General features: G+C 42.8%; 1 protein-coding gene across 1 annotated transcript in view; it reads right to left on the bottom strand.

Moving 5' to 3' along the window:
- The window catches only part of PDE11A (phosphodiesterase 11A), a 614,587-nt gene that overhangs the window by 238,277 nt on the left and 350,598 nt on the right, over nt 1–25,712 (bottom strand). Inside the window, exons 5-6 of the mRNA XM_077272627.1 lie at nt 12,123–12,187; nt 834–966 (exon numbers count right to left, since the gene is read on the bottom strand). Of these exons, the coding sequence (XP_077128742.1) occupies nt 834–966; nt 12,123–12,187 (198 nt within the window). The remainder of the gene's footprint in view (nt 1–833; nt 967–12,122; nt 12,188–25,712) is intronic.

The raw sequence follows: 25,712 nt of genomic DNA, 5'->3' as shown, positions 1-25,712 counted from the left end.
AATCTCCCTAATTAATATATTTATCTACATAGAAATGGGACAAAGAGGGCAGAGCTAGGTGAGAGGGGTGGTGCCTGAGAGCTGCTGGGAGGGATTTTATAGGTGATGATGTATGTCATCCTGTTACTTACAGGAAGTCAGAGACTGACTTCCTGTCTGCATGTTAGTGCTTGTAATGGACTGGTGGTCAGACCGCAGATCACATGACATTGCTGTCTCTAAATAAAGGCTTAAAATGTATAGATGAAGCTGAGCTGGGATGAAACAAATTACACAACTACAATATAATCTGGCAGTTAGTATTATATATGCAAAAACAATTATCAGAGTGCTACTTTAATTGTCTTCATAGACCCTATTAGGGAATTCTGAATTAATATAGGGGGTCTTCTGGTCAGAATCTTCACCTCAGTGCTTTCTCATGAAGAGGGTGGTTGCAAGAAATGTCTCTGGTCCTGGACAAGCTGCAGGTCCCTGCATTATATAGATAGCTCTTTATTAGAACTGCTTAATGTTTCTTCACCTGTGATAATGCTGCGTTGACATTAAAGGAAATATGTCAACATGATTTCACCCCTAAACTATTTGTATGTGCATGCAGCTCTATCAAATACCAGTCCATCAATACCTTAACATGGACAATCCGTTCCTCCGTTACTGAGAAATCAGCATTGGAATTGATATGCAAATGAGGCTGAAGAGCTATGGTAGATCTCAAGCCTCTGTCACTCCAGCCTCTGTCTCCGCCCAGCGTCACCTCTTAGTTTGGGGGGGGTGAAACCTTGCTGAATAAATAACCTGTAAGAATGTGTTCTGTATGTTGGTCCACTTACCTCTGCATCAAAGCGAGGGTCTTGATAGGCATCACTTATGTTAACTGGAAGACCCGTGGAAGCAACTAATTCAGCTATGCTGTTATTTATTAACCAGTCAGAATATGAGGATTTCTCTAGGCTGTCTTTAAAACTATGGGACGGGAAAGAAAAAAGACAGATACCAGTTGTAATAAAAAGTAATTCACATGAAAAAAGTTATAAAATCAAGATATGTTAATGTGCAAAAACAAATGCAATAAAATATATTTACAATGGAAGACAACTTATGTTGCTTTCAGAATCCAGTGTGAACTATTCCTTTATTAGAAGAGGTTGCCTTTCCATTCCTGGCATTGGTATTTCTGGTATTACAGTTCGAACTAGTGCAGACGACTGTTTTTCGGTCTTTGTTCGATCCGACAAAACATCATATGGAGCTCGGACCAATGTTATTATATGGGGACGTGCAGATGTCCAATTTTTCCTCATACAGAGTCTGTCCGAGGAAAAATCGCAGCACGCACAATTTGAATCTACAGTGTCTTGCAAAAGTATTCACCCCCTTGACTTTTTACCTATTTTGTTACATTACAACCTGTGTTTAAATATTTGTATGCTCCTATTTGTGTGTGATGCATCAGCTCTAAATAGTGTAAGTTAATAAAGTGAAGTAAGAAAATTAAACACATAAATTAAACTCATGGGATCAAATAACTACAAATTAGCATGTGCATATGTATTCACCCTTTTTGCGATGAAGCCCCTAAAAATTTCTGGTGCAAACAATTACCTTCATAAGTCACTTGCTTTGTGAAAGGAAGTCCACCTGTGTGCAGTCTAAGTGTCACATGTCTGTCAGTATATACACTTTACCTTTCCTGAAAGGCCACAGATGCTGTAACACCATTAAACAAGAGGCAACACTAACCAAACACCACGAAGACCAAGGAGATCTCCAAACAACACCATGAAGACCAAGGAGATCTCCTAACAAGTCAAGGACAAAGTTGTTGAAAAGTCAGGGTTGGGTTATAAAAATATATTCCAATTTCTGATGATCACCCGACACAACATCAAATCCATTATTATCAAATGGAAAGAACATGATACCACAACAAACCTTGCAAGAGAGGGTCACTCACCAAAATTCTCAGCCTGGGTAAGAAGTGCATTAATCAGAGAGGCAACACAGTGACCAAAGGTAAACCTGAAGGAGTTGCCAATTCCCGACAGTATCTGTTCATATGACCACAATAAGCCATACACTCCAAAGAGGAAGACTGGGCAGAAAAAAAGCCTTTACTTACACACAAAAATTGTAAGGCTCGTTTTGAGTTTGCAAAAAGACATGTGGGAGACTCCTCAAATGTATGGAGGAAGGTGCTGTTTTCAGATGAGACCAAAACTGAACTTTTTGTCCACCAAGGTAAATGCTGTGTCTGGAACCAAACCAACATAGCTCATACCATCAAGAACACCATCCCCACAGTGAAACATGGTGGTGGCAATATCATGTTGTGGGGATGTTTTTCAGCAGCAGGGAAAGAGAAAATGGTCTGAGTCGAGGGAAAGTTGGATAGTGCTAAATACAGGGTAAAACCTGTTTCAGTCTGTCAGTGATTTGATACTGGAACAGAGGTTCACCTTCCAACAAGACAATGACCCAAAGCATACTGCTAAAGCAACACTTGAGTGGTTTAAGGGGAAACATGTAAATGTTTTAGAGTGGCCTAGTCAAAGTCCAGAACTTAATCTAATTGAGAATCAGTGGCCAGAATTGAAGATTGCTGTTCATCAGAAAAAAACTGCTGTAATTGCTGCAAATGGAGGTTCTAAAAAGTATTTACTTTAGGGGGGTTAATAAGTTAAGCACGCTGAAACTTACAATTATTTTGTCATATTTGTTGTTTGCTTCACAATAAAAAGAAAACCAAATGTTCACAGTTGTAGGCATGTTCTTTACATAAACTGATGCAAACCCTAAAAAAAACAGTAAAATTCCAGGTTGTGAGGTAGCAAAACACGAAAAATGTCAAGGAGATTGAATACTTTCGCAAGCCACTGTGTGCAAGTGTGAGAGTACCTAATGGAAATTGCCTGCTATTTCAGACTCTACCCGTGGACACTAGCGGGAATGTTTTTGAGCTAAAAAAACAAACTGAGAAGCATTTTTCCAATTCTGGACAGACTATTTAAAGTGAAGAAATGTCAATCATGTTAAATGAAAATTTGGGGAATTTCATTTTTAGCAATGATTTACCATTACTTGGGTACACACAACTGCAGGGAACTCACCAATCACTCGTACATACCCAAGTTATAGTAAGAAATTGCCTAATAAAAAAGTATCTAATGTGGAAATTTCGCCTGGAGATCTTTTATGACCTTTTAAGAACATAATATTAAAAAAATCTACAAAAATATGACTTTTAATACTATATATCAAAAAGACGGAACAAAGTGGACAGCATATTTTAATGTTTTACTTTTTTTATGTATTTGCTAATTCAAAAACTATTATATTCATTATGTAAAATAGAGGACAAGTCAGTGAGGAATCAGTGACCTGCCAGAAGCCATACTGATGTGGCACCACAGAGTCCGGTTGCCACGGTGACATTGCCTTAGTCTGAAGGGTGATGTCATGCCTTGAAGCAGGAAGAGGTCCCCATGTCAGGTAATACACAGCATGCATCACAATCCCTGCTCCAGGCCAGAAGGGGGAGCTCTAGACCCGACTTCTGGGGAGCTGCTCTCTCTGGTCGGGAGGAGGAGTTACTGTAGTCTGTTAGAGAGTTAGTGTGTGAGGAGAGGGGAGAGAGAGGAGCGGAGACAAGGACTCAGGGTTAATTGCAGCTGCATCAGAGCTGACCCCAGAGCGGAGCGGTGACAAGAAGGATGCCAGAGTCCTTGGCTGTACGCCCCGACAGCAAAATCTGGAGGGCAGGAGACTGTAAGCTCCCCGGCCACGCCGAACACCCAGAGGCACCACAGCAGACCAAGAGCCCGGGGCTGCCAGTAAAAATGCAGTGCCCGTGATAGGCTTGCACTGTCTGCCATACAGGACAAAGCCAACATGCAGGACAGGGCCGCAGCTTAGCTACAGGCAGCAGGGACTTTAAAAGGGAGCACAACAGGAAGGCCTCCAAAACCACCTGGTAGGGTGGACCCCCTGAATGCTTGCAGGCTAGCCAGACTACTTCTGTCATCGGTAACTGATACCCTGGATGGCATGCTCATTTTCCAAGAAATAAAGGTAAAGGAAACTGTACTTTTCTGTGTCCCTTGCTTATTCTCCGCACCCCAACTTTCATGACCACCTGAACCACCTGTTATATCTGGCCTGGAATCCCGCTCTACCCAAGGGGAGCTGCACCATCTTTGCTGCGTCACCATTGGCCCCAGTGGACCTGAACCCCCCGCGTCAGCCATCCCTTGCCGAACACCATGGGTGGTGTCACAAATCAATCCCATATAACTTTCCCTTTGCATTTTTATTGCACTCCCAAAGAACTGTGCGACCCGATTCCGAGTACCCCACGGCCCTGGTGGGTGTTGCAAATACCTAATCAGAGCACCACATGAAGACCCCCCACAGGCCGACCCGGAGCACGAGCAGATCATTAACTCAAAACTACCAATAAAGATTAAACAACAACCACAAGACGGATTTCATCATCCAAGGTATAATTTTAATCCGTATTACGGCTCCGACCTGACACTTTGTGTAGGTTACTGTGCACAATCCTGTTGACAGGTTCCCTTTAAAATTGCTCTTGGTTAAAGGCGCCCTTCAAATATGAGGGACCTGGAGCAGTTTGCAAAAGAAGAGTGGTCCAAAATACCAGATGAGCTGATGATTGATTGCAGTTTTTTATTCCAAAGGATGTGCAACCAAATATTAAGTTGAGGGCGCCAACAATCTATTTTAAGTAGGAAATAAGGAGGACAAAACTTGGAAATGTAATGTTACTATTGTTAGATCTCCATTACTAATCACATTAGTATAGAGCATGCAGAAGTGGCACATACTGTGTCTCCATGGCATCCTGAGAAGTCATTATGATGTTATGGTTTGTATAGAGTTAGATAATGAATTATCATTTTTCCCTTTTTCTTTATTATTATTATTATTATTAGTAGTAGTAGTATTTGTTCTTATATTCATTATTGGTGTTAAATGAGTATTTCCAGTTATGGCATATCTACAGAATGAGCCTTAAAGGGGTTGTCCACTACTCGGACAACCGCATCTCAATCAGCATGTTTGCCCCTAGTAAAATAAGAACACATACACACCTTCTGTACCGGCGCCATTTCAGCAATGTCAGCACTAGCTCTCCCAGGGATCTCTTAACATTGTTATGTCACATGATCCTTGAGCCCAATCGGCACTGGCTTTACTCTTCCCGCCTTTGGATGAATCAGACACAAAGAGAAAGTCATAGCTACGGCTGACCGCTCACTTACTCTTGATGTTTTACTTGATCTATAGGTGGGGAGAGTGAAGTCAGTGATGATTGGGAGCAAGGATCATATGACATAACAATGTGATGCGAGCGCCAGGCTGGAATGGCACCGGTACTGGAGGTGAGTATGTGTTGGTGTTATTATGCTGTGGGTAAACATGCTGATTGAGACCAGGTTTTCCAAGTAGTAGACAACCCTTTAAAATATACAATAGACTTAGGTTTCACTACCGAGACCTGCACCAACTGTACAACAGAGCCCCATTTTGTGCCGTTGAGAAAGGAGAGGTGGCTATACATGTGCGGCTTTCTCCATTGACTTCTATGGGAGAATTAACGTTTGCCAAACATGCATCCGATGGAAATGCCATTAATGTCAGAAAATGGGATCAGCACCGATTCAGATGCTGAAACCTGCAGCAATTAGCTGACAGGGCCGGCGTCAGCACCTGGCGTACCCGGGCAACTGCCGGGGCCCTGAACAAATGGGGGGCCCACTGGTGGCCGGGACAAAAGGAAGCCCTGGCCGCTCCCCCAGCAGTTTCGGCAGTACTTGTGCTCAGCCGTCACTTAAATAGACATGGTCGCGCACAGTGCACTCTGCAGCTGTAGTAATGACGCGGCCGGGCAGACACACAAGCAAAGTTAAAGGCACAGTGCCAGCCTGACCGCACCATTTAGTAGCAGACACAGTTTCAGAGTGCACTGTGTGCGGCCATGTCTGACTGACATCAAACAGCGCGCCCTCCATAGCCACATACCAGAGCAGCCTGATGAGCGACAAGCCAGGGGGAGGTGAGTGAGGCTTGTGTCTGTCAATGTATGCATGCATGTATGATGTGCATGTCTGTGTGTATATCAGTGTGTATGACTGTATATATTTATGTATTTTTGTGTATTTGCCTTCAAATATACACTCACTGGCCACTTTATTAGGTACACCTGTCCAACTTCTTGTTAACACTTAATTTCTAATCAGCCAATCACATGGCGGCAACTCAGTGCATTTAGGCATGTAGACATGGTCAAGACAATCTCCTGCAGTTCAAACCGAGCATCAGTATGGGGAAGAAAGGTGATTTGAGTGCCTTTGAACGTGGCATGGTTGTTGGTGCCAGAAGGGCTGGTCTGAGTATTTCAGAAACTGCTGATCTACTGGGATTTTCACGCACAACCATCTCTAGGGTTTACAGAGAATGGTCCGAAAAAGAAAAAAATCCAGTGAGCGGCAGTTCTGTGGGCGGAAATGCCTTGTTGATGCCAGAGGTCAGAGGAGAATGGGCAGACTGGTTCGAGCTGATAGAAAGGCAACAGTGACTCAAATCGCCACCCGTTACAACCAAGGTAGGCTTAAGAGCATCTCTGAACGCACAGTGCATCGAACTTTGAGGCAGATGGGCTACAGCAGCAGAAGACCACACCGGGTACCACTCCTTTCAGCTAAGAACAGGAAACTGAGGCTACAATTTGTACAAGCTCATCGAAATTGGACAGTAGAAGATTGGAAAAACGTTGCTTGGTCTGATGAGTCTCGATTTCTGCTGCGACATTCGGATGGTAGGGTCAGAATTTGGCGTAAACAACATGAAAGCATGGATCCATCCTGCCTTGTATGGAGCATCTTTGGGATGTGCAGCCGACAAATCTGCGGCAACTGTGTGATGCCATCATGTCAATATGGACCAAAATCTCTGAGGAATGCTTCCAGCACCTTGTTGAATCTATGCCACAAAGAATTGAGGCAGTTCTGAAGGCAAAAGGGGGTCCAACCCGTTACTAGCATGGTGTACCTAATAAAGTGGCCGGTGAGTGTATGTATGTACATATCTGCGTATTGTGTGTGTGTGTTCATGTCTGCGTATTGTATGTGTATATCTGCATACTTTACTGTATGTGTGTGCTGTGCATGTCTCCATATTGTGTGTGTGCATGTCTGCGTGCTCTGTGTGTGCATGTCTGCGTGCTCTGTGTGTGCATGTCTGCGTGCTCTGTGTGTGTATGTTTGCGTATTTTACTGTATGTGCGTGCTCTGCATGTCTCCGTATTGTGCGTGTGTGCATGTCTGCGTACTGTGTGTGTGCATGTCTGTGTATTGTATATGTATATCTGCGTATTTTACTGTATGTGTGTGCCGTGTATGTCTGCGTACTGTGTGTGTGCATGTATGCGTACTGTGTGTGTGTGCATGTCTGCGTACTGTATGTTTGTGCATGTCTGCGTACTGTATGTATGTTTACGTAGTGTGTGTGTGTGTGTGTGTGTGTGCTTGTCTGCGTATTTTGTGTGTGCAGATCTGCCTATGTGAAGGATGAGGGGGAAGGCTAGGCCATGTGTAGTATATCTATATTTCACCTCCGCATCTGTGCATCGTGAATCGTGGTATGTGGGCCCACTGAGACTCTTTTGCCCTGGGCCCACAAAAACCTGGAGCCGGCCCTGTTAGCTGATATTACTTTTGGAAGTGTCAATGCATTTCTCATACACCAGGTGCCTCCTGGTAAATCTAATATTTTATGGCACCAATTAACAAATAAGCCACCATATAATACATCGCCGTATTGAGTCCTCCAGAGCAGGGGCAGCTTTTTATGGAAGTTATCAGCTCTGACTAAAAGAAATTATCCAGATGTAGGATTCGTCTGTCTGTGATGTTCATACTTTCGTACAGGACTTATTGACGTAGGTTGTCGAAATGGTCCAAACTGCTAATTTTTCAGTACCAGAGGCAATGAACTACACAGATTGTCCCTGCTGCATTTTCTCATATACGACAGTTTTAATTTACTACTGTCATTCATTTTACTCTTAAATGAAGAATAAAATATCAGTGAGAATCAATAAACAGGTAGAATTTACCGCCCCCAGCTTCACCAGCGATGGTGTATTTATGGAAAAGTTAGCAGAATATTTCTGAGAAAAAAAATCACTTATTCTATTGTAGTTCCGACCTGACATAGAAGCCCGGGAGTGCACATGGGAGACATTTATATAAACCCCAGTTGAACATTTACCCTTATTACTTTTGATGGTGTCTTGCAGTTTTCCCTCGTACTAGATTTATTCCTTAGATTTAGACCTAGCACAGCTTCAGCTTTATGACTTTGCACGACCAGTGAAGTCGGAAGAACCATAGACTTTTATTATTTTCCATTGTGCTTAACTCATTGAGACCCGAGATTCATTATTATGTCACTTGTAAAATGTTCTTCCCATACTTGGCAAATTCTGTTACCTAAAAGAAATGTCGGGGTATCGGAATGCTCCTACAGCACTTCATTTAGTCTAGCAATTAGTACAGGATGGTTTACAGTGGACTTGGATTTAATTAGCTAAATTTTAGGATCAGAGCTTCTTATGACCATGCCACTTTTTAGATCACCTACATCCTTAGTAAAATCTGATTACAAAGATTTCATGGCTGTAAATTTAAAGAGTAGTTTTTGTTTTTGTTTTGTATAACTAAGCAATAGTAAAATGAAGAAGCTTCATAATATCTCTTATTAGGGAAATCTGCTTATTTCACCTTCTGGATCATTCACCCTTTATCCATTGGTGAATTCTATCTTTCGCAAAGACTTTGACCGCCTGAGCAATGAAGTGACAGTTCCTGCCAGGGCTGTGGAGTCGGAGCCCATTTTGATGGAGTCGGTGTCATGGATATTGAGGAGTCGGAGGTTTGGCTTACCAACTCCACAGCCCTGGCAGGGCTTCAGAGTCGTGGAGTCGGAGCCCATTTTGATGGAATCGGAGTCATGGAAATTGAGAAGTTGAAGTTGGAGGTTTGGCTTACCGACTCCACAGCCCTGGATACTGCTCATTATGGAAAGGGGAAGATGGAAGAAAAGGGAGGACCCATGGTAGTGCTCACCTTTTCTTGTCCGGATAATAATTTTTCAGGCTGCCCTAAACACTCTGATGGGGCCTTCATCAGAAAAAAAAGAACTGTAGTCCGGACATCGGCAGTCCAATTCATGTACTTCCTGCCAAGTTATTTTGTCTGATGAAGCCCCCTTCAGACTGGTTGGCTCCCCTGGAAATATGATTGTCCAGATAAGAAAAAATGAGCACCACCATGAGTCATGTGTTAGCCAACAGTAAATTATCCTGAGACCATTAATGCATTGGGTTACTTTTCATCCATGGAGGGGGCTCACTCACAATTTTTCCTAAGAACAGTGCCATAAATACAGAAAGGGATCTAGATATCCTCCAAGGGCAACTTCTCCCTTCCATCTAAGAGCAGTTTGGTGATGACCAATGCTTTGTTCAGCATCATGGAGACCACGTCACAAGGCAAAATTCATAACTAAGTGACTCAGTGAAGAGAACTCCTCATGTCTCAATCCCATTGAGAACCTGTGGTCAATCCTCAGACAGAGAGTGGACAAAACAAACAAAAACACAGAAGTTGTGATAATCTCCAAGCTTTCATTATGCAAAAATGTGTTGCCATCAGTAAGCATTTGGTCCAGAAGCTGATATCTAGCAATTCCAGGGCAAATTGCAGAAGTCATGAAAAATATATGTTAACACTAAATAGTCTTGACATAAACTTGATGTATTTGTCAATAAAAGTTGAAAAACTTATGAAAATATTATAATTGTACTCCAGTAACCATAGAAACATCTGACTAAAAGATCTAAAAACACTGGAGCAGCAAACTTTGCGAAAACCAAAATTTATGTCAATCTCAAAACTTTTGGCCATGACTGTACATAGACATTCATCATCTCTATATATACAAAATCTATCTATCAAATATCTATCCTTATTTATCAAAATATCTTCTATTTATCTAATATCTGTTTATTTATCTTCTATGTATCCATGCATCATCAATCTAAAATGCATCTTCTCATGTCTGTCTATCTATCAATCTATTTTCTATCTATCTATCTATCTATCTATCTATCTATCTATCTATCTATCTATCTATCTATGTATCTATCGCTATCTAAAAGTACATATGTATGAAAAAATTATTAGTAACACTTTGCTCTATTTTTCAAGAAGTTCATACTAAACATTGGGAAGGGAATACTTCCAAGACGTGAACAATTCATCCTACATTCATACACTAAAAAAACAATCAGATGCTATACGGAGCCACAGTATAGCATCTGATTTTTATGGATACATTGCAATTCTGTAACCTAGGGAACTGTGAATGGTCTGAAAAATTATTAATACTTGCTGCTGTGTAAAACTGATTGTATACGCACTGCACACGGATAACAATCTAATATCTATCCCATATCTATCTATCTATCTATCTATTATCTATCTATCTATTATCTATCTAATTACTGTTCTGTTTTTGTATCGAGCGGGATTCTTCTTTAAGTTTCTCCAAACCAATCTTTATGTAACTGAAAGAGCTGGGAATTTATTTGATCTCACATATTCCCACTTCTTTTAGATAACCGGGTACAACATATCCTGGAAAGTACTTAGCTGTCTGACAGAACGAAAACATATAAATATTTTATAAGCTCTTTACAGTTTTGTAATGGAAATCAATGAGTACTCACATTTTGTGTAACATCACAGAAAACAAAGCATTGCAGCGCTCTTCAGAAACATAGGTGCTTACCACCATATGTGTACAATGATGGCGAGAGAACGGCAAGGAATCACATCATTCTGAACCGCTCTGTGCATTATGAAACCTGACATACATAGCACACATCAAATATACTCGTGTATAAGCCGAGTTTTTCAGCACATTTTTTTGTGCTGAAAACGCCCCCCTCGGCTTACACACAAATCATTGTCCCAGAAAGATGGCCGGGGAGGGGGAGCGGCAAAGCAGCGGGTCACAGAGGCAGGAGCCAGCAGCTGCAGCTAAACCCTGTGCCCGTTACGAAAGAGAAATAAATATTCACTGCGCTGGAAGTGAATATTAATTTCTCTTATAACACGCACAGTTGCAGCCGCCGGCTTCCAGCACACATCCTACTTACCTTCCATGAGCGCCCTCGATGCATCTCGTTCTGGTGCCAGCAGCTCTTACGGCCGAGTGATCACATGTCCCCCGCTCATTAAGGTAATTAATATTCACCTCTCTCCACTCCCATAGGCGTGGAGTGAATATTCATTACCTTAATGAGTGGGGCCACGTGAATGAGATGCAGCAAGGGTGCTCAGGGAAGGTAAGTAGAATGTGTTTTTTTTATATAGGAACCATGCATACAAGGGTACAGGGATGGGGAGCCATTCATACAAGGATGGGGGATAAGGAGCCATGCATACAGGGACGGTGAGCCATGCATTGAAGGACAGGGATGGGGAGCCATGCATAGAAAGACAGGGATTGGGAGCCATGCATACAAGGATATGGGATAAGGAGCTATTCATACCAGGACAGGGATGGAGAGCCATGCATACAATGACAGGGATGGGGAGCCATGCATACAAGGACAGGGATGGGGAGCCATGCATACAAGGACAGGGAAGGGGAGCCATACAGACAAGGACAGGGATGGAGGAGCCATGCATACCAGGACAGGGATGGAGGAGCCATGAATAGAAGGACAGGGATGGAGGAGCCATGCATACCAGGACAGGGATGAGGGGACAATGCATACCCGGCTTATACTCGAGTCAATACGTTTTCCAAGTTTTTCAAGGCAAAATTAGATGCATTGGCTTATACTCGGGTCGACTTATACACGAGTATATATGGCACTTCTTGATTCAGCTTTATTCATGTGGTGACGTAGTCATGAGAGTGAGGGGACACTGAAATGAAAACCCACATTTTCTTTGCTGATTTGCTTGATACTTTTACACATTACATACATTCATTAAACATTGCATAGAATCAGTCAGGCTTACCTGCTCTCTGCGTCAGCACTACACTTAGGAGAAAGCAGCTCAAATGATTTGGTAAACTTCACCACCTATAGTAAAAGATATCATTATTAATATTGCTACAGAACTATTCTGTCCACCATTATAGCAAAAACATTCCAGAAATACAATGATCCTGTGTAAGAGAAGAGTCAGACGGTCGTATAACTCAGCTGTCATGTGCCTTTAACAGCCATGGGAGGATCGGAGCTCCACCCATGGCTGTTAAGAATTTAACATGCGTCAGCCGGGAGTGCCTCACAAGTCCCATTGGTACCCAGTCATGTGATCATACAGCCAGGCTCTGATTCCTGTGCCCATGGTTTGAACAGCAGGACTCAGCTGACAGATTCCCTTTAATAGTGCTTGGTATTACACTTTTGATGCCATAGTTCCCCTAAAAATATCTCTCTAAAGAATGGCACTAAAAGGCTTCAGTGGCTTTCTAATATTAAACATCCTAAGTGCCTCCACAATTAACTTGCTCCTGTAATCAAAAATCTTCATATAAATTATTAATAAATGGCAGATTAGAACAGTCTGATGCACATACATATTCCAACGACACTAAAATTGCTGCTAAATAAAATATATTGAATGAAATGTCGCAAACGTAATTTAATTACCTTGTAGCATCATTCTTCTATTGCTCCTATCTATGGCTTTACATTAAAAATGTAGACGTACAGGTTACACAGAGCTGAAGCATTACTCCATACACACTGCATCTGGTGAAACTTGTCAGAACTTTTTTTGCGGTGGAAATATGGAGCATGGAACGACATTGGCATATAGAGGCTTGTTTTCTGTGTAATACATACAGAAAAATACATATTTTTTTCTATATAGCATGTACTTCTATATGAACCTTATTACCGCTCCCATAGAGTACACACCTAGGAGGATCTGTCCACGTGTCAATTTACACATTTAATTTATCTGTTCCATTTTAGTGACAGACAAAGGGAATTCGTGTGCAAAAGTGATCCATTGCATCAGTTAGGCTTACGTTTAGAGGGGCCTCATTGGTTATTATGGGGCCATTCTGGTTTCTATTATTTAGTGCATGCAGGACTTTTTTTTTCTTTTTAACCCCTTAGTGACAGAGCCAATTTGGTACTTAATGACCGAGCCGATTTTTACAATTCTGACCAGTGTCACTTTAAGAGGTTATAACTCTGGAACGCTTTATCGGATCCCACTGATTCTGAGACTGTTTTTTCGTGACATATTGTACTTCAAGTTAGTGGTAACATTTCTTCGATATTACTTGCGATTATTTATGAAAAAAATGGAAATATGGCGAAAATTTTTAAAATTTTGCAATTTTCAAACTTTGTATTTTTATGCCCTTAAATCAGAGAGATATGTCACAAAAAATAGTTAATAAATAACATTTCCCACATGTCTACTTTACATTAGCACAATTTTGGAAACAATATTTTTTTTTGTTAGGGAGTTATAAGGGTTAAAATTTGACCAGCAATTTCTCATTTTTACAACACCATTTTTTTTTAGGGACCACATCTCATTTGAAGTCATTTTGAGGGGTCTATATGATAGAAAATAACCAAGTGTGACACCATTCTAAAAACTGCACCCCTCAAGCTGCTCAAAACCACATTCAAGAAGTTTATTAACCCTTTACGTACTTCACAGGAACTGAAACAATGTGGAAGAAAAAAATGAACATTTAACTTTTTTTTGCAAACATTTTACTTCAGAACCATTTTTTTTAATTTTCACAAGGGTAAAAACAGAAATTTAACCACAAATTTTGTTGTGCAATTTTTCCTGAGTACGCCGATACCCCATATGTGGAGGTAAACCACTGTTTGGGTGCACCGCAGAGCTTGGAAGTGAAGGAGCACCGTTTGACTGTTTCAATGCAGAATTGGCTGGAATTGAGATCAGACGCCATGTCGCGTTTCGGGAGCCCCTAATGTGCCTAAACAGTGGAAACCCCCCACAAGTGATACCATTTTGGAAACTAGACCCCTTAAGGAACTTATCTAGATGTGTGGTGAGCACTTTGAACCCCCAAGTGCTTCACAGAAGTTTATAACGTAGAGCCGTGAAAATAAAAAATCGCATTTGTTTTCACAAAAATGATTTTTTCGCCCACAAATTCTTATTTTCACAAGGGTAACAGGAGAAATTAGACAACAAAAGTTGTTGTGCAATTTCTCCTTAGTACGTCAATACCCCATATGTGGGGATAAACCACTGTTTGGGCGCACTGCAGAGCTTGGAAGTGAAGGAGCACCGTTTGACTTTTTCAATGCAGAATTGGCTGGAATTGAGATCGGATGCCATGTCGCGTTTGGAGAGCCCCTGATGTGCCTAAACAGTGGAAACCCCCCACAAGTAATACCATTTTGGAAACTAGACCCCTTAAGGAACTTATCTAGATATTCGGTGAGCACTTTGAACCCCCATGTGCTTCACAGAAGTTTATAACGTAAAGCCGTGAAAATAAAAAATCGCATTTTTTTCTACAAAAATGATCTTTTTGCCCCCAAATTTTTATTTTCACAAGGGTAACAGGAGAAATTAGACAACAAAAGTTGTTGTGCAATTTCTCCTGAGTACGTCAATACCCCATATGTGGGGGTAAACCACTGTTTGGGCGCACCGCAGAGCTTGGAAGAGAAGGAGTGTCGTTTTACTTTTTCAATGTAGAATTGGCTGGAATTGAGATCGGACGCCATGTCACGTTTGGAGAGCCGCTGATGTGCCTAAACAGTGGAGACCCCCCACAAATGACACCATTTTGGAAACTAGACCCCTTAAGGAACTTATCTAGATGTGTGGTGAGCACTTTAAACCCCCAGGTGCTTCACAGAAGTTTATAACATAGAGCCGTGAAAATAAAAAAATTGCATTTTTTCTACAAAAATGATCTTTTTGCCTCCAAATTTTTATTTTACCAAGGGTAACAGGAGAAAATGGACACCAGAAGTTGTTGTACAATTTGTCTTGAGTACGCTGACACCCCGTATGTGGGGGTAAACCACTGTTTGGGTGCATGGCTGAGCTCGGAAGCAAAGGAGCGCCATTTGACTTTTCAATGCAAAATTGACTGGAATTGAGATCGGACACCATGTCGCGTTTGGAGAGCCCCTGATGTGCCTAAACAGTAGAAACCCCCCAAAAGTGACCCCATTTTGGAAACTAGACCCCCCATGGAACTTATCTAGATGTGTAGTGAGAACTTTGAATGCCCAAGTGCATCACAAAAGTTTATAATGCAGAGTCGTGAAAATAAAAAATATATTTTTTTTAACAATAAAGATTTTTTAGCCCCCAAGTTTTTATTTTCACAAGGGTAACAAGAGAAATTGGACCCCAAAAGTTGTTGTCCAATTTGTCCTGAGTATGCTGGTACCCCATATGTGGGGGGTAAACCACTGCGTGGGCGCACGGCAGAGCTCGGAAGGGAAGGAGCGCCATTTTGGAATGCAGACTTTGATAGAATTGTCTGCGGGCGTTATGTTGCGTTTGCAGACCCCTAATGTACCTAAACAGTAGAAACTCCCAACAAGTGACCCCATTTTGGAAAATAGACCCCCCAAGGAACTTATCTAGATATGTGGTGAGAACTTTGAATGCCCAAGTGCTTCACAGAAGTTTATAATGCATAGTAGTGAAAATAAAAAATATTTTTTTTTCCCACAAAAAAGATTTTTTTAGCCCCAAAATTTTTATTTTCACAAGGGTAACAAGAGAAATTGGACCCCAAAAGTTGTTGTCCAATTTGTCCTGAGTATGCTGGTACCCAATATGTGGGGGTAAACCACTGTTTGGGCGCACGGCAGAGCTCGGAAGAGATGGAGCGCCATTTTGGAATTCAGACTTTGATAGAATTGTCTGTGGGTGTTATGTTGCGTTTGCAGAGCCCCTGATGTACCTAAACAGTAGAAACCCCCCACAAGTGACCAAATTTTGGAAACTAGACCCCCTAAGGAACTTATCTAGATATGTGGTGAGAACTTTGAATGCTCAAGTGCTTCACAGAAGTTTATAATGCAGAGTAGTGAAAATAAAAAAATATTTTTTTTCCCACAAAAAATATTTTTAGCCCCCAAGTTTTTATTTTCACAAGGGTAACAGGAGAAATTGGACCCCAAAAGTTGTTGTCCAATTTGTCCTGAGTATGCTGGTACCCAATATGTGGGGGTAAACCACTGTTTGGGCGCACGGCAGAGCTCGGAAGAGGAGCGCCATTTTGGAATTCAGACTTTGATAGAATTGTCTGTGGGTGTTATGTTGCGTTTGCAGAGCCCCTGATGTACCTAAACAGTAGAAACCCCCCACAAGTGACCAAATTTTGGAAACTAGACCCCCTAAAGAACTTATCTAGATATGTGGTGAGAACTTTGAATGCTCAAGTGCTTCACAGAAGTTTATAATGCAGAGTAGTGAAAATAAAAAATAAAAAAAATTTTCCCACAAAAAAGATTTTTAGCCCCCAAGTTTTTATTTTCACAAGGGTAACAGGAGAAATTGGACCCCAAAAGTTGTTGTCCAATTTATCCCGAGTACGCTGATGCCCCATATGTGGGGGTAAACCACTGTTTGGGCGCACGGCAGAGCTCAGAAGGGAGGGAGCACCATTTGACTTTTTTAGCGCAAAATTGGCTGTCGTGTTTGGAGACCCCCCTGATGTACCTAAACAGTGGAAACCCCCAAATTATAACTCCAACCCTAACTCCAACACACCCCTAACCCTAATCTTAACCCGATCCATAATCCTAATCACAACCCTAACGATAATCACAACCCTAACCCCAAAACAGCCCTAATCTCAACCCTAACCATAACCCTAATCAAAACCCTAAATCCAACACACCCCTAACCCTAATCCCAAACGTAACCCTAATCCCAACCCTAATCCAAACCCTAATCCCAACTCTAACCCTAACTTTAGCCCCAACCCTAACCCTAACTTTAGCCCCATCCCTAACCATAACTTTAGCCCCGTCGTCACAAAAAAAGTTCAATGTAACCTTTTTTTTGTACGTCGCGTCCGCCATTTCCGCGCATGCGTGGCCGTAACTCTGCCCCCTCCTCCCCAGGACATAGACTGGGCAGCGGATGCGTTGAAAAACTGCATCCGCTGCCCACGTTGTGCACAATTTTCACAACGTGCGTCGGTACGTCGGGCCGACGCATTGCGACCGCCCCGTACCGACGCAAGTGTGATAGAAGCCTAAGGCTACTTTCACACTAGCGTCGTACTCGGCCCATCGCAGTGTGCCGGGCCGACGTACCGACGCTAGCGTTGTAAGCACCGCACAATGGGTGCAGCGGATGCTGTTTTTTCAACGCATCCGCTGCCCCATTGTGAGGGGAGGCGGGGGCGGAGTTCCGGCCGCGCATGCGCGGTCGGAAATGGCGGACACGTCGCACAAAAAAGTTACATGTAGCTTTTTTTGTGCCGACAGTCCGCCAAAGCACGACGCATCCGTCGCACGACGGATGCGACATGTGGCAATCCGTCACAATGCGTCGCTAATGCAAGCCAATGGAGAAAAAACGCATCCTGCAAGCACTTTTGCAGGATGCGTTTTTTCTCCGACGCATTGCGACTGAAGCCAAAAAACGCTAGTGTGAAAGTAGCCTAACCCTAACCCTAGCCCTAACCCTAACCCTAAATTTAGCCCCAACCCTAACCCTAGCCCTAACCCTAACCCTAACTCTAGCCCTAACCCTAGCCCTAACCCTAGCCCTAACCCTAACCCTAACCCTAGCCCTAACCCTAACCCTAACCCTAACCCTAACCCTAGCCCTAACTCTAACCCTAACCCTAACCCTAACCCTAGCCCTAATTTTAGCTCCAACTCGTCTTCTCCTGCCGGCCGGCAGATGGCAGCAGATGGCGGGCGCACTGCGCATGCGCCCGCCATAAGGAAAAAGCCGGCTGGCAGGAGAAGACAGAAGAGGACCCAGGGACACCGGGTGAGTATGTTAGGGTCCCCGAATCCCCCTATTTCTCTGTCCTCTGATGTGTGATCACATCAGAGGACAGAGAAATACAGATCGCTTTTTTTTTTTTTGCGGTCGCCGGTAAACTGTTAATTACTGGCGATCGCAAAACAGGGGTCGGTGCAAACCGACCCCGATCATGTTCTTTGGGGTCTCGGCTACCCCCGGCAGCCGAGACCCCAAAGATCTTCCGGGTGCCGGGCGGCGGACATACTGCGCGTGCGCCCGCCATTTTTTCCCGGAAAAAAGATGGCGGCGCCCATGGGGACCCACGAGGAGCACCGAGGGAGATAGGTGAGTATTGGGGGGCTACCGGAGGCCATCGGGGACCCTATTTCTCTGTCCTCCGATGTGCGATCACATCGGAGGACAGAGAAATTAAACGGCACATCGCGTTTTTTTTTTTTTTGTTGCGACCGCCGGTAAACGGTTAATTACCGGCGATCGCAACTCGGGGGTCGGTAAAAAACCCCCGAATCATGTTCTCTGGGGTCTCGGCTACCCTCGGCAACCGAGACCCCAGAGAAAATCCGACTCTGGGGGGGCGCTATTCACTTTTTCCACAGCGCCGTTAATTAACGGCGCTGTGGTTTAAGTACCCTTAGCGGCCGCCGTTAAAAGGCGTATCGGCGGTCGTTAAGGGGTTACAAAGACGCCAAACAGAACCCAGATGGACACCATAATAACCAATGCAGCCCCTCTGTGTCCATTTGGATAACTGATGCACTTGATCAATTTTGCACATGAATTTGTTGTCTGTTCCAAAAATGTAACATCCTAGTATGGCCATGTGCAAGACTATTAGCCATTTTTGGTGTTGGCAAATTGCTAGGTTATGTCATCACTTTATGATAAATTGGGATTTAAACTGTGGAACCCTTTATTTTTTCCTGTACAGCGGTTCTTCCAGCCAGTAAACTGCAGATGCCTCCATTCACTTGAATGGGGCTGTTCTGCAGTTCCCTGTTCCTAGAAACCAAATATAGTGAAAGAAACACAAGGCTAAACCACCACTGAGTTCCTGTAACTCCTAAGATCAGAGGTGGGACCTCCACTGTCATTTATTAAGACAGGAGTCATCCTTTAAAGGGAACTGTCAGGGTGTTTGTTGCTATATAATCTGAGAGCAGCATGATATAGGGACAGAGACCCTGATTCTTCTAATGTGTCACCTACTAAGCTACTTGTTGCAGTTTCAATAAAATCAGTGTTTTATCAGAAGGCGATTATCAACACAGGACTAGTTGTCTCATGCCTAGTAGTCAACTGCTCTATGTAACCCCGCCCCCACCACTGGTTGGCAGCTTTCTTCACAGTGTACACAGAAAGCAGCCAATCAGTGGTGTGGGCGGAGTTAAATAGAGCTGAGCATTTTAGCACTGCTAGATCTGCAGCAGAGAAAACAAGGATTGTATCAAAATGTCAGTGTGCAGACCAGCAAGTGATATATTGCTGGAATCAGGATTTCGGTCCCTACATCATGCTGCTCTCAGATTACATAGCAACAACCTGGTGACAGATTCCCTTTAATTAAGCTCACATGGTGTTGTATTTTAATCATGCCTTCATCATTGTAATGGGTTAAATAGTCAGAATGGGAAACGCAAACTTTACATTGGGGGTGCAATCATTTACAGTTTGCTGCTAGGAGTTACGACAGAACTTACTGGCCATTCACCTCCTTCTTTGGTCAAAAACTATCCTTATCCAATGCATGTTTATTGGGCTCAGCCAAATTTTGGAGATTTAAAGGATACATTAAGTTTTGGATTTTTTTTAATTTTATTTTCCAATTTTACAGGTATATTATAAATACAATTAATTAGTAATTTATATTATAAATACTATTAATATATACAGCAAGTAAAATGAGATGTTACCAATTTTCTAAGTAAATATATTTCTAAAATTGCTATTGACCTGAAATTCTCACCAAATGTCAGTAACAACCCATCCAATCCACACAGGCAAAGAAATCAAACCATAGATGTCCATAAATTAAGTTATGTGTAATAATGGGAAATCACACAGGGAAAAAGTATTGAACACATGAAGAAAGAGCTGCAAAAAGCAGTAATCATGACAACAGCTGAAATCTATCAGTAATTGGAAAGCAAGGCTGCCACTTAGTAAAAAACAGCATCAGCTGTTTAAGATGATCTATAAAAAGGTCTCATTACCAAGGTGCCGTACAAGAAACATCTCATGATGGGTAAAACCAGTGAGCTGTCTCAAGACCTTCACAACCTTATGGTTGCAAAACATACTGATGGCATTGGTTACAGAACAATTTCTAAACTACTGAATGTTCCAGTGAGCACAGTTCAGGCCATAACCCAGAAGTGGAAAGAAATTTTTTTTAACATAAATGGACCAAGACCAGGTACAAGATTTTAGACAGAGGGGTGAAAACAATTATCAGGAGAGTTGTGCAAGAACCAAGGACCACCGGTGGAAAGCTACAGAAAGACCTGGAATCAGCAGGACAAATTGTTTGGAAGAAAACTATAAGTAATTCAGTCAACCTCCACGGCCTGTATGCACGCCCACCACGAAAGGCTACACTGCTGAACAAAAAGCATGTGCAAGCGCATTTAAAGTTTGCTCAACAACATTTAGACATGCCGGTGAAATGCTGGGAGAATATAGTCTAGTCAGATGAGACCAAAATTGAACTCTTTGGATGCCATAATACACACCATGTTTGGCGGCCAAAAGCCACTGCACATTACCCCCCAAAAGACCCTACCAGCAGTGAAGTTTGGAGGTGGGAGCATCATGGTGTGGGAATGTTTTTCAGCATACGACTCTGCCAAACTTCATATACTGTAATTGAAGGAAGGATGAATGGACAAATGTACTGCGGCATTCTTGATAAAAATCTGCTGCCATAAACCACGATGAAGAAGATGAAATGAGGGTGGACAATTCAGTAAGACAATGATCCCAAACACACAGCCAAGGAAACTCTCACTTGTTTCAGAGAAAAAGAAAATAAAGCAGCTAGAAAGACCGGACCTGAATCCAATAGAACATTTATGGAAGGTAAGGTAGTAAAGAGCAGAGTTCATAGAAGGAACCATCAGGATTTGAAGAGTGTTTGTGTGGAAGAATGGGTCAAAATCATACCTGAGCAATGCCTGCGACTAGTTTCTCCATACAGGAGGCATCTTGAAGTTTCATCACCATCAAAGGCTTTTATAGAAAGTATTAAATACATTTCAGAAGGTGTGTCCAATACTTTATTCCTGTGTCATTTCTCAATATTACACATAACTTAATTTATGAACATCTATAGTTTAAATTCTTTGTGTGGATTGTATGAATTGTTAGCGACCTCTGGTGAGAATTTCATGTCAGTACCACCTTTAGAAATAAATATATTTGCGTAGAAAATTGGTGACGTATTGAACACTTATTTCACCCACTGTATATATACAGTCATGGCCGAAAGTGTTGGCAACCTTGAAATTGTTCCAAAAAATGAAGTTTTTCTCCAAGAAATTGATAGCAATTATGCATGTTTTGTTATGCAAATGTTTATTTCCTTTGTGTATATTGGAACAACACAAAAAGCATAGAAAAAAAAGGCAAAGTGGATCTAATTTCATACAAAACCTCAAAAATGGGGTGGACTAAATTATTGGCACCTTTCCAAGATTATAGGTAAACAACTTTGTTTCAAGTATGTGATGCTCGTTCAAACTCACCTGTGGCAAGTAACAGGTGTGGGAAATATGAAAGTCACACCTGAAACCAGATAGAAAAGGTAGAAGTTGACTCAATCTTGGCATTGTGTGTCTGTGTGTGCCACACTAAGCATGAAGAACAGAGAGAGGAGAAGAGAACTGTCTCAGGACTTGAGAACCAAAATTGTTGAAAAATATCACCAATCTCAATATTACAAGTCTATCTCCAGAAATCTTATGTTCCTTTGTCCACGATGTGCAACATAATCAAGAAGTTTGCAACCCATGGCACTTTAGCTAATCTCCCTGGACATGGACGTGTCCTTGGCATGTGGGAGGAAACTGGAAAACTCGGAGGAAACCCACACAGACACGGAGAGAAACCCCCTGCAGATGTTGTCCTTGGTGGGATTTGAACCCAGGACACCAGCGCTGCAAAGCAACAGTGCTAACCACTGAGCCACTTTGCTGCCTATGATAGTCTGGATAGTGGATAAGCAGCCCCAATCAATTTCCAAAGAAATTCAAACTGTCCTGCAGGTTCAGGGTGCATCAGAGTCAGCGTGAACTATCTGTCGACATTTCAATGAAATGAAACGCTATGGCAGGAGACCCAGGAGGACCCCACTGCTGACACAGAGACTTAAAAATGGTAGACTGCAGTGTGCCAAAATGTATGTGTGTAAGACAAAATCCTTCTGGGAAAGCATCTTGTGGACAGAGGAGACCAAAATAGAGCTTTTTGGTAAAGCACATCATTCTACTGTTTACCAAAAACAAAATGATGCCTACAAAGAAAAGAACACAATATCTACAGTCAAATGTGTTGGAGGTTTAAAGATGTTTTGGGGTTGTTTTGCTGCCTCTGATACTGGGTGCGTTCACTGTGTTAATGACATCATGAAATCTGAAGATAACCAAAGGATTTTGGGTTGCAATGTAGTGCCCAGTGTCAGAAAGCTGAATTTTCATCCTAGATCATGTGTCTTCCAGCAGCACAATGACACCAAAAATACTTCAAAATCACCCTGAAATGGATGAAAACAAAGTGCTGGAGGGTTCTGAAGTGGAAGCAATGAGCCCAGATCTACATTGCATTGAACACCTTTGGAGAGATGTTAAAACTGCAGTTGGGAGAAGGCGCCTTCAAATATGAGAGACCTTGGAGCAGTTTGCAAAAGAAGAGTGGTCGAAAATTACAGCTGTGAGGTGTAAGAACCTCAGTGATGGTTATACAGTACGAAGAGATTGAGTTTGCAGTGCCCAGGGGGGAACTAGACGTTATAGGTGCCAGGGCCGGCCAAAAATAAAGAAATTAGGAATGTCCCAGGCAGCGTTGTGGCATGCTAGCCCTGTGTCCCTCACACTGAACCCTTACAGCCTCTTAGTGTGTTTGCAGTTTCAAGGATGAATGCTGACAAGGGTATTAATGTAATCAAAAGGGAGTCTTTACTGTATTCACTTTACAATACACAGTTCATAGAGATGGTATCACAGTCCTTCATACAAGCTGGAAATTCTAGGTAGCAAGAGAGATGGTCATCATCCCGTTTAAGAAGGAATCTTCTCAGTTAATTGCTTAACTAAAGTGATTGGCTGACTGCCGGTTATATACCGGGTTATGATCTTAATTCACACAGTCCTTCAGTTACAGTGTGTACTTATGACTATGTGATATTTCAGTTTTTCTTTTTTAATAAATTTGCAAAAATGTCTCCATTTCTGTTTTTTTCAGTCAAGATGGGGTGTAGTGTTATGGTTCTGGTGGTAAGAACACATGAACTGACCTGATAGGTAAACCAAAACATAGGACAAGCTCTGGGGATGTGGGGACTTTACTGACCGCAATCCTGATCCTATCAACACACACTATAGGCAGCCGTGGAGCGTTCCTAACTCGGCCTAGACGCCTCTGCACAGCCTGAGAAACTAGCTACCCCTAGAGAGAAACAAAGCCTCACTTGCCTCAGAGAAATCTTCCCCAAAGTGAGAGCAGCCCCCACAAATAATGACGGTGAGTTAAGAGGAAAACACAAACATAGAAATGAAAATAGGTTTTAGCAAATGAGGCCCGCTAATAACTAAATAGTAAGAGGATAGCAAGGAATCTGTGCGGTCAGTATAAAATACTACAAAAATTATCCACGCAGAGAATACAAAAAGACCCCCACACCGACTAACGATGTGAGGGGCGCAACTCCGCACCCCAGAGCTTCCAGCTAGCAATCAAATAGCATATAAGCAAGCTGGACTGAACTCATCATATACTGAGAAACATTTTCAAATAGCAATGAGCAAAAATAGACTAGAATGAACTTAGCTTCTCCACGAGGAGACAGGTCACAAGGGAAGGCCCAGAGAGATCTGAGCCAGTACTGAATACAACGACAGCAGGCAACAAGTAAAGGTCCAGGTGGAGTTAAATAGGCAGCAAGCCTTGCAGGAAACGAAGCAGCTGGAGTCCAGCTACAGCCCAGCCGTAACACTCAAAGCCACCAGAGGGAGCCCAAGAACAGAACTCACAAAGTACCACTCATGACCACAGGAGGGAGCCCGAGAACGGAATTCACAACAGTACCCCCCCTTGAGGAGGGGTCACCGAACCCTCACCAGAGCCCCCAGGCCGATCAGGACGAGCCAAATGAAAGGCACGAACCAAATCGGCAGCATGGACATCAGAGGCAACAACCCAGGAATTATCCTCCTGACCATAGCCCTTCCATTTAACCAAGTACTGAAGCTTCCGTCTCGAAATACGAGAATCCAAGATCTTCTCCACCACATACTCCAATTCTCCCTCGACCAACACCGGAGCAGGAGGATCAACAGAACGAACCACAGGCACCACATACCTCCGCAACAATGACCTATGGAACACATTATGAATGGCAAAAGATGCTGGGAGGTCCAAACGAAATGACACAGGATTGAGGATTTCTGAAATCTTATAAGGACCGATGAAACGAGGTTTAAACTTAGGAGAGGAAACCTTCATAGGAACGTAACGAGATGACAACCATACCAAATCCCCCACACGAAGTCGGGGACCCACACAGCGATGGCGATTAGCAAAGCGCTGAGCCTTCTCCTGTGACAACGTCAAATTGTCCACTACGTGGTTCCAAATCTGCTGCAACCTATCCACCACAGAATCCACCCCAGGACAGTTAGAAGGCTCAACCTGACCTGAGGAAAAACGAGGATGAAAACCAGAATTACAAAAAAAAGGCGAAACCAAAGTAGCAGAACTAGCCCGATTATTGAGGGCGAACTCAGCCAATGGCAAAAAAGTCACCCAATCATCCTGATCAGCCGAAACAAAACATCTCAGATAAGCTTCCAAGGTCTGATTAGTTCGTTCAGTTTGGCCATTTGTCTGAGGATGGAAGGCCGAAGAAAACGACAAATCAATGCCCATCTTAGCACAAAAGGACCGCCAAAATCTGGACACAAACTGGGATCCTCTGTCAGACACAATGTTCTCCGGAATACCATGCAAACGAACCACATTCTGAAAAAACAGCGGAACCAAATCAGAGGAGGAGGGCAACTTAGGCAAGGGCACCAAATGGACCATTTTAGAAAAACGATCACAAACCACCCAGATGACAGACATCCTCTGAGAGACTGGAAGATCCGAAATAAAATCCATGGAAATGTGCGTCCAAGGCCTCTTCGGGACAGGCAAAGGCAAAAGCAAACCGCTGGCACGAGAACAGCAAGGCTTAGCCCGAGCACAAATCCCACAGGACTGCACAAAGAAACGCACATCCCACGACAAGGAAGGCCACCAAAAGGATCTGGCCATCAGATCCCTGGTACCAAAAATCCCAGGATGACCCGCCAACACCGAAGAATGAACCTCGGAAATAACTCTACTGGTCCATCTATCCGGGAC

This window comes from Ranitomeya variabilis, chromosome 7 (assembly GCF_051348905.1).
Source record: "Ranitomeya variabilis isolate aRanVar5 chromosome 7, aRanVar5.hap1, whole genome shotgun sequence".
Taxonomy (NCBI): Eukaryota; Metazoa; Chordata; class Amphibia; order Anura; family Dendrobatidae; genus Ranitomeya; species Ranitomeya variabilis.
This window is presented reverse-complemented; position numbering and strand designations above follow the sequence as displayed.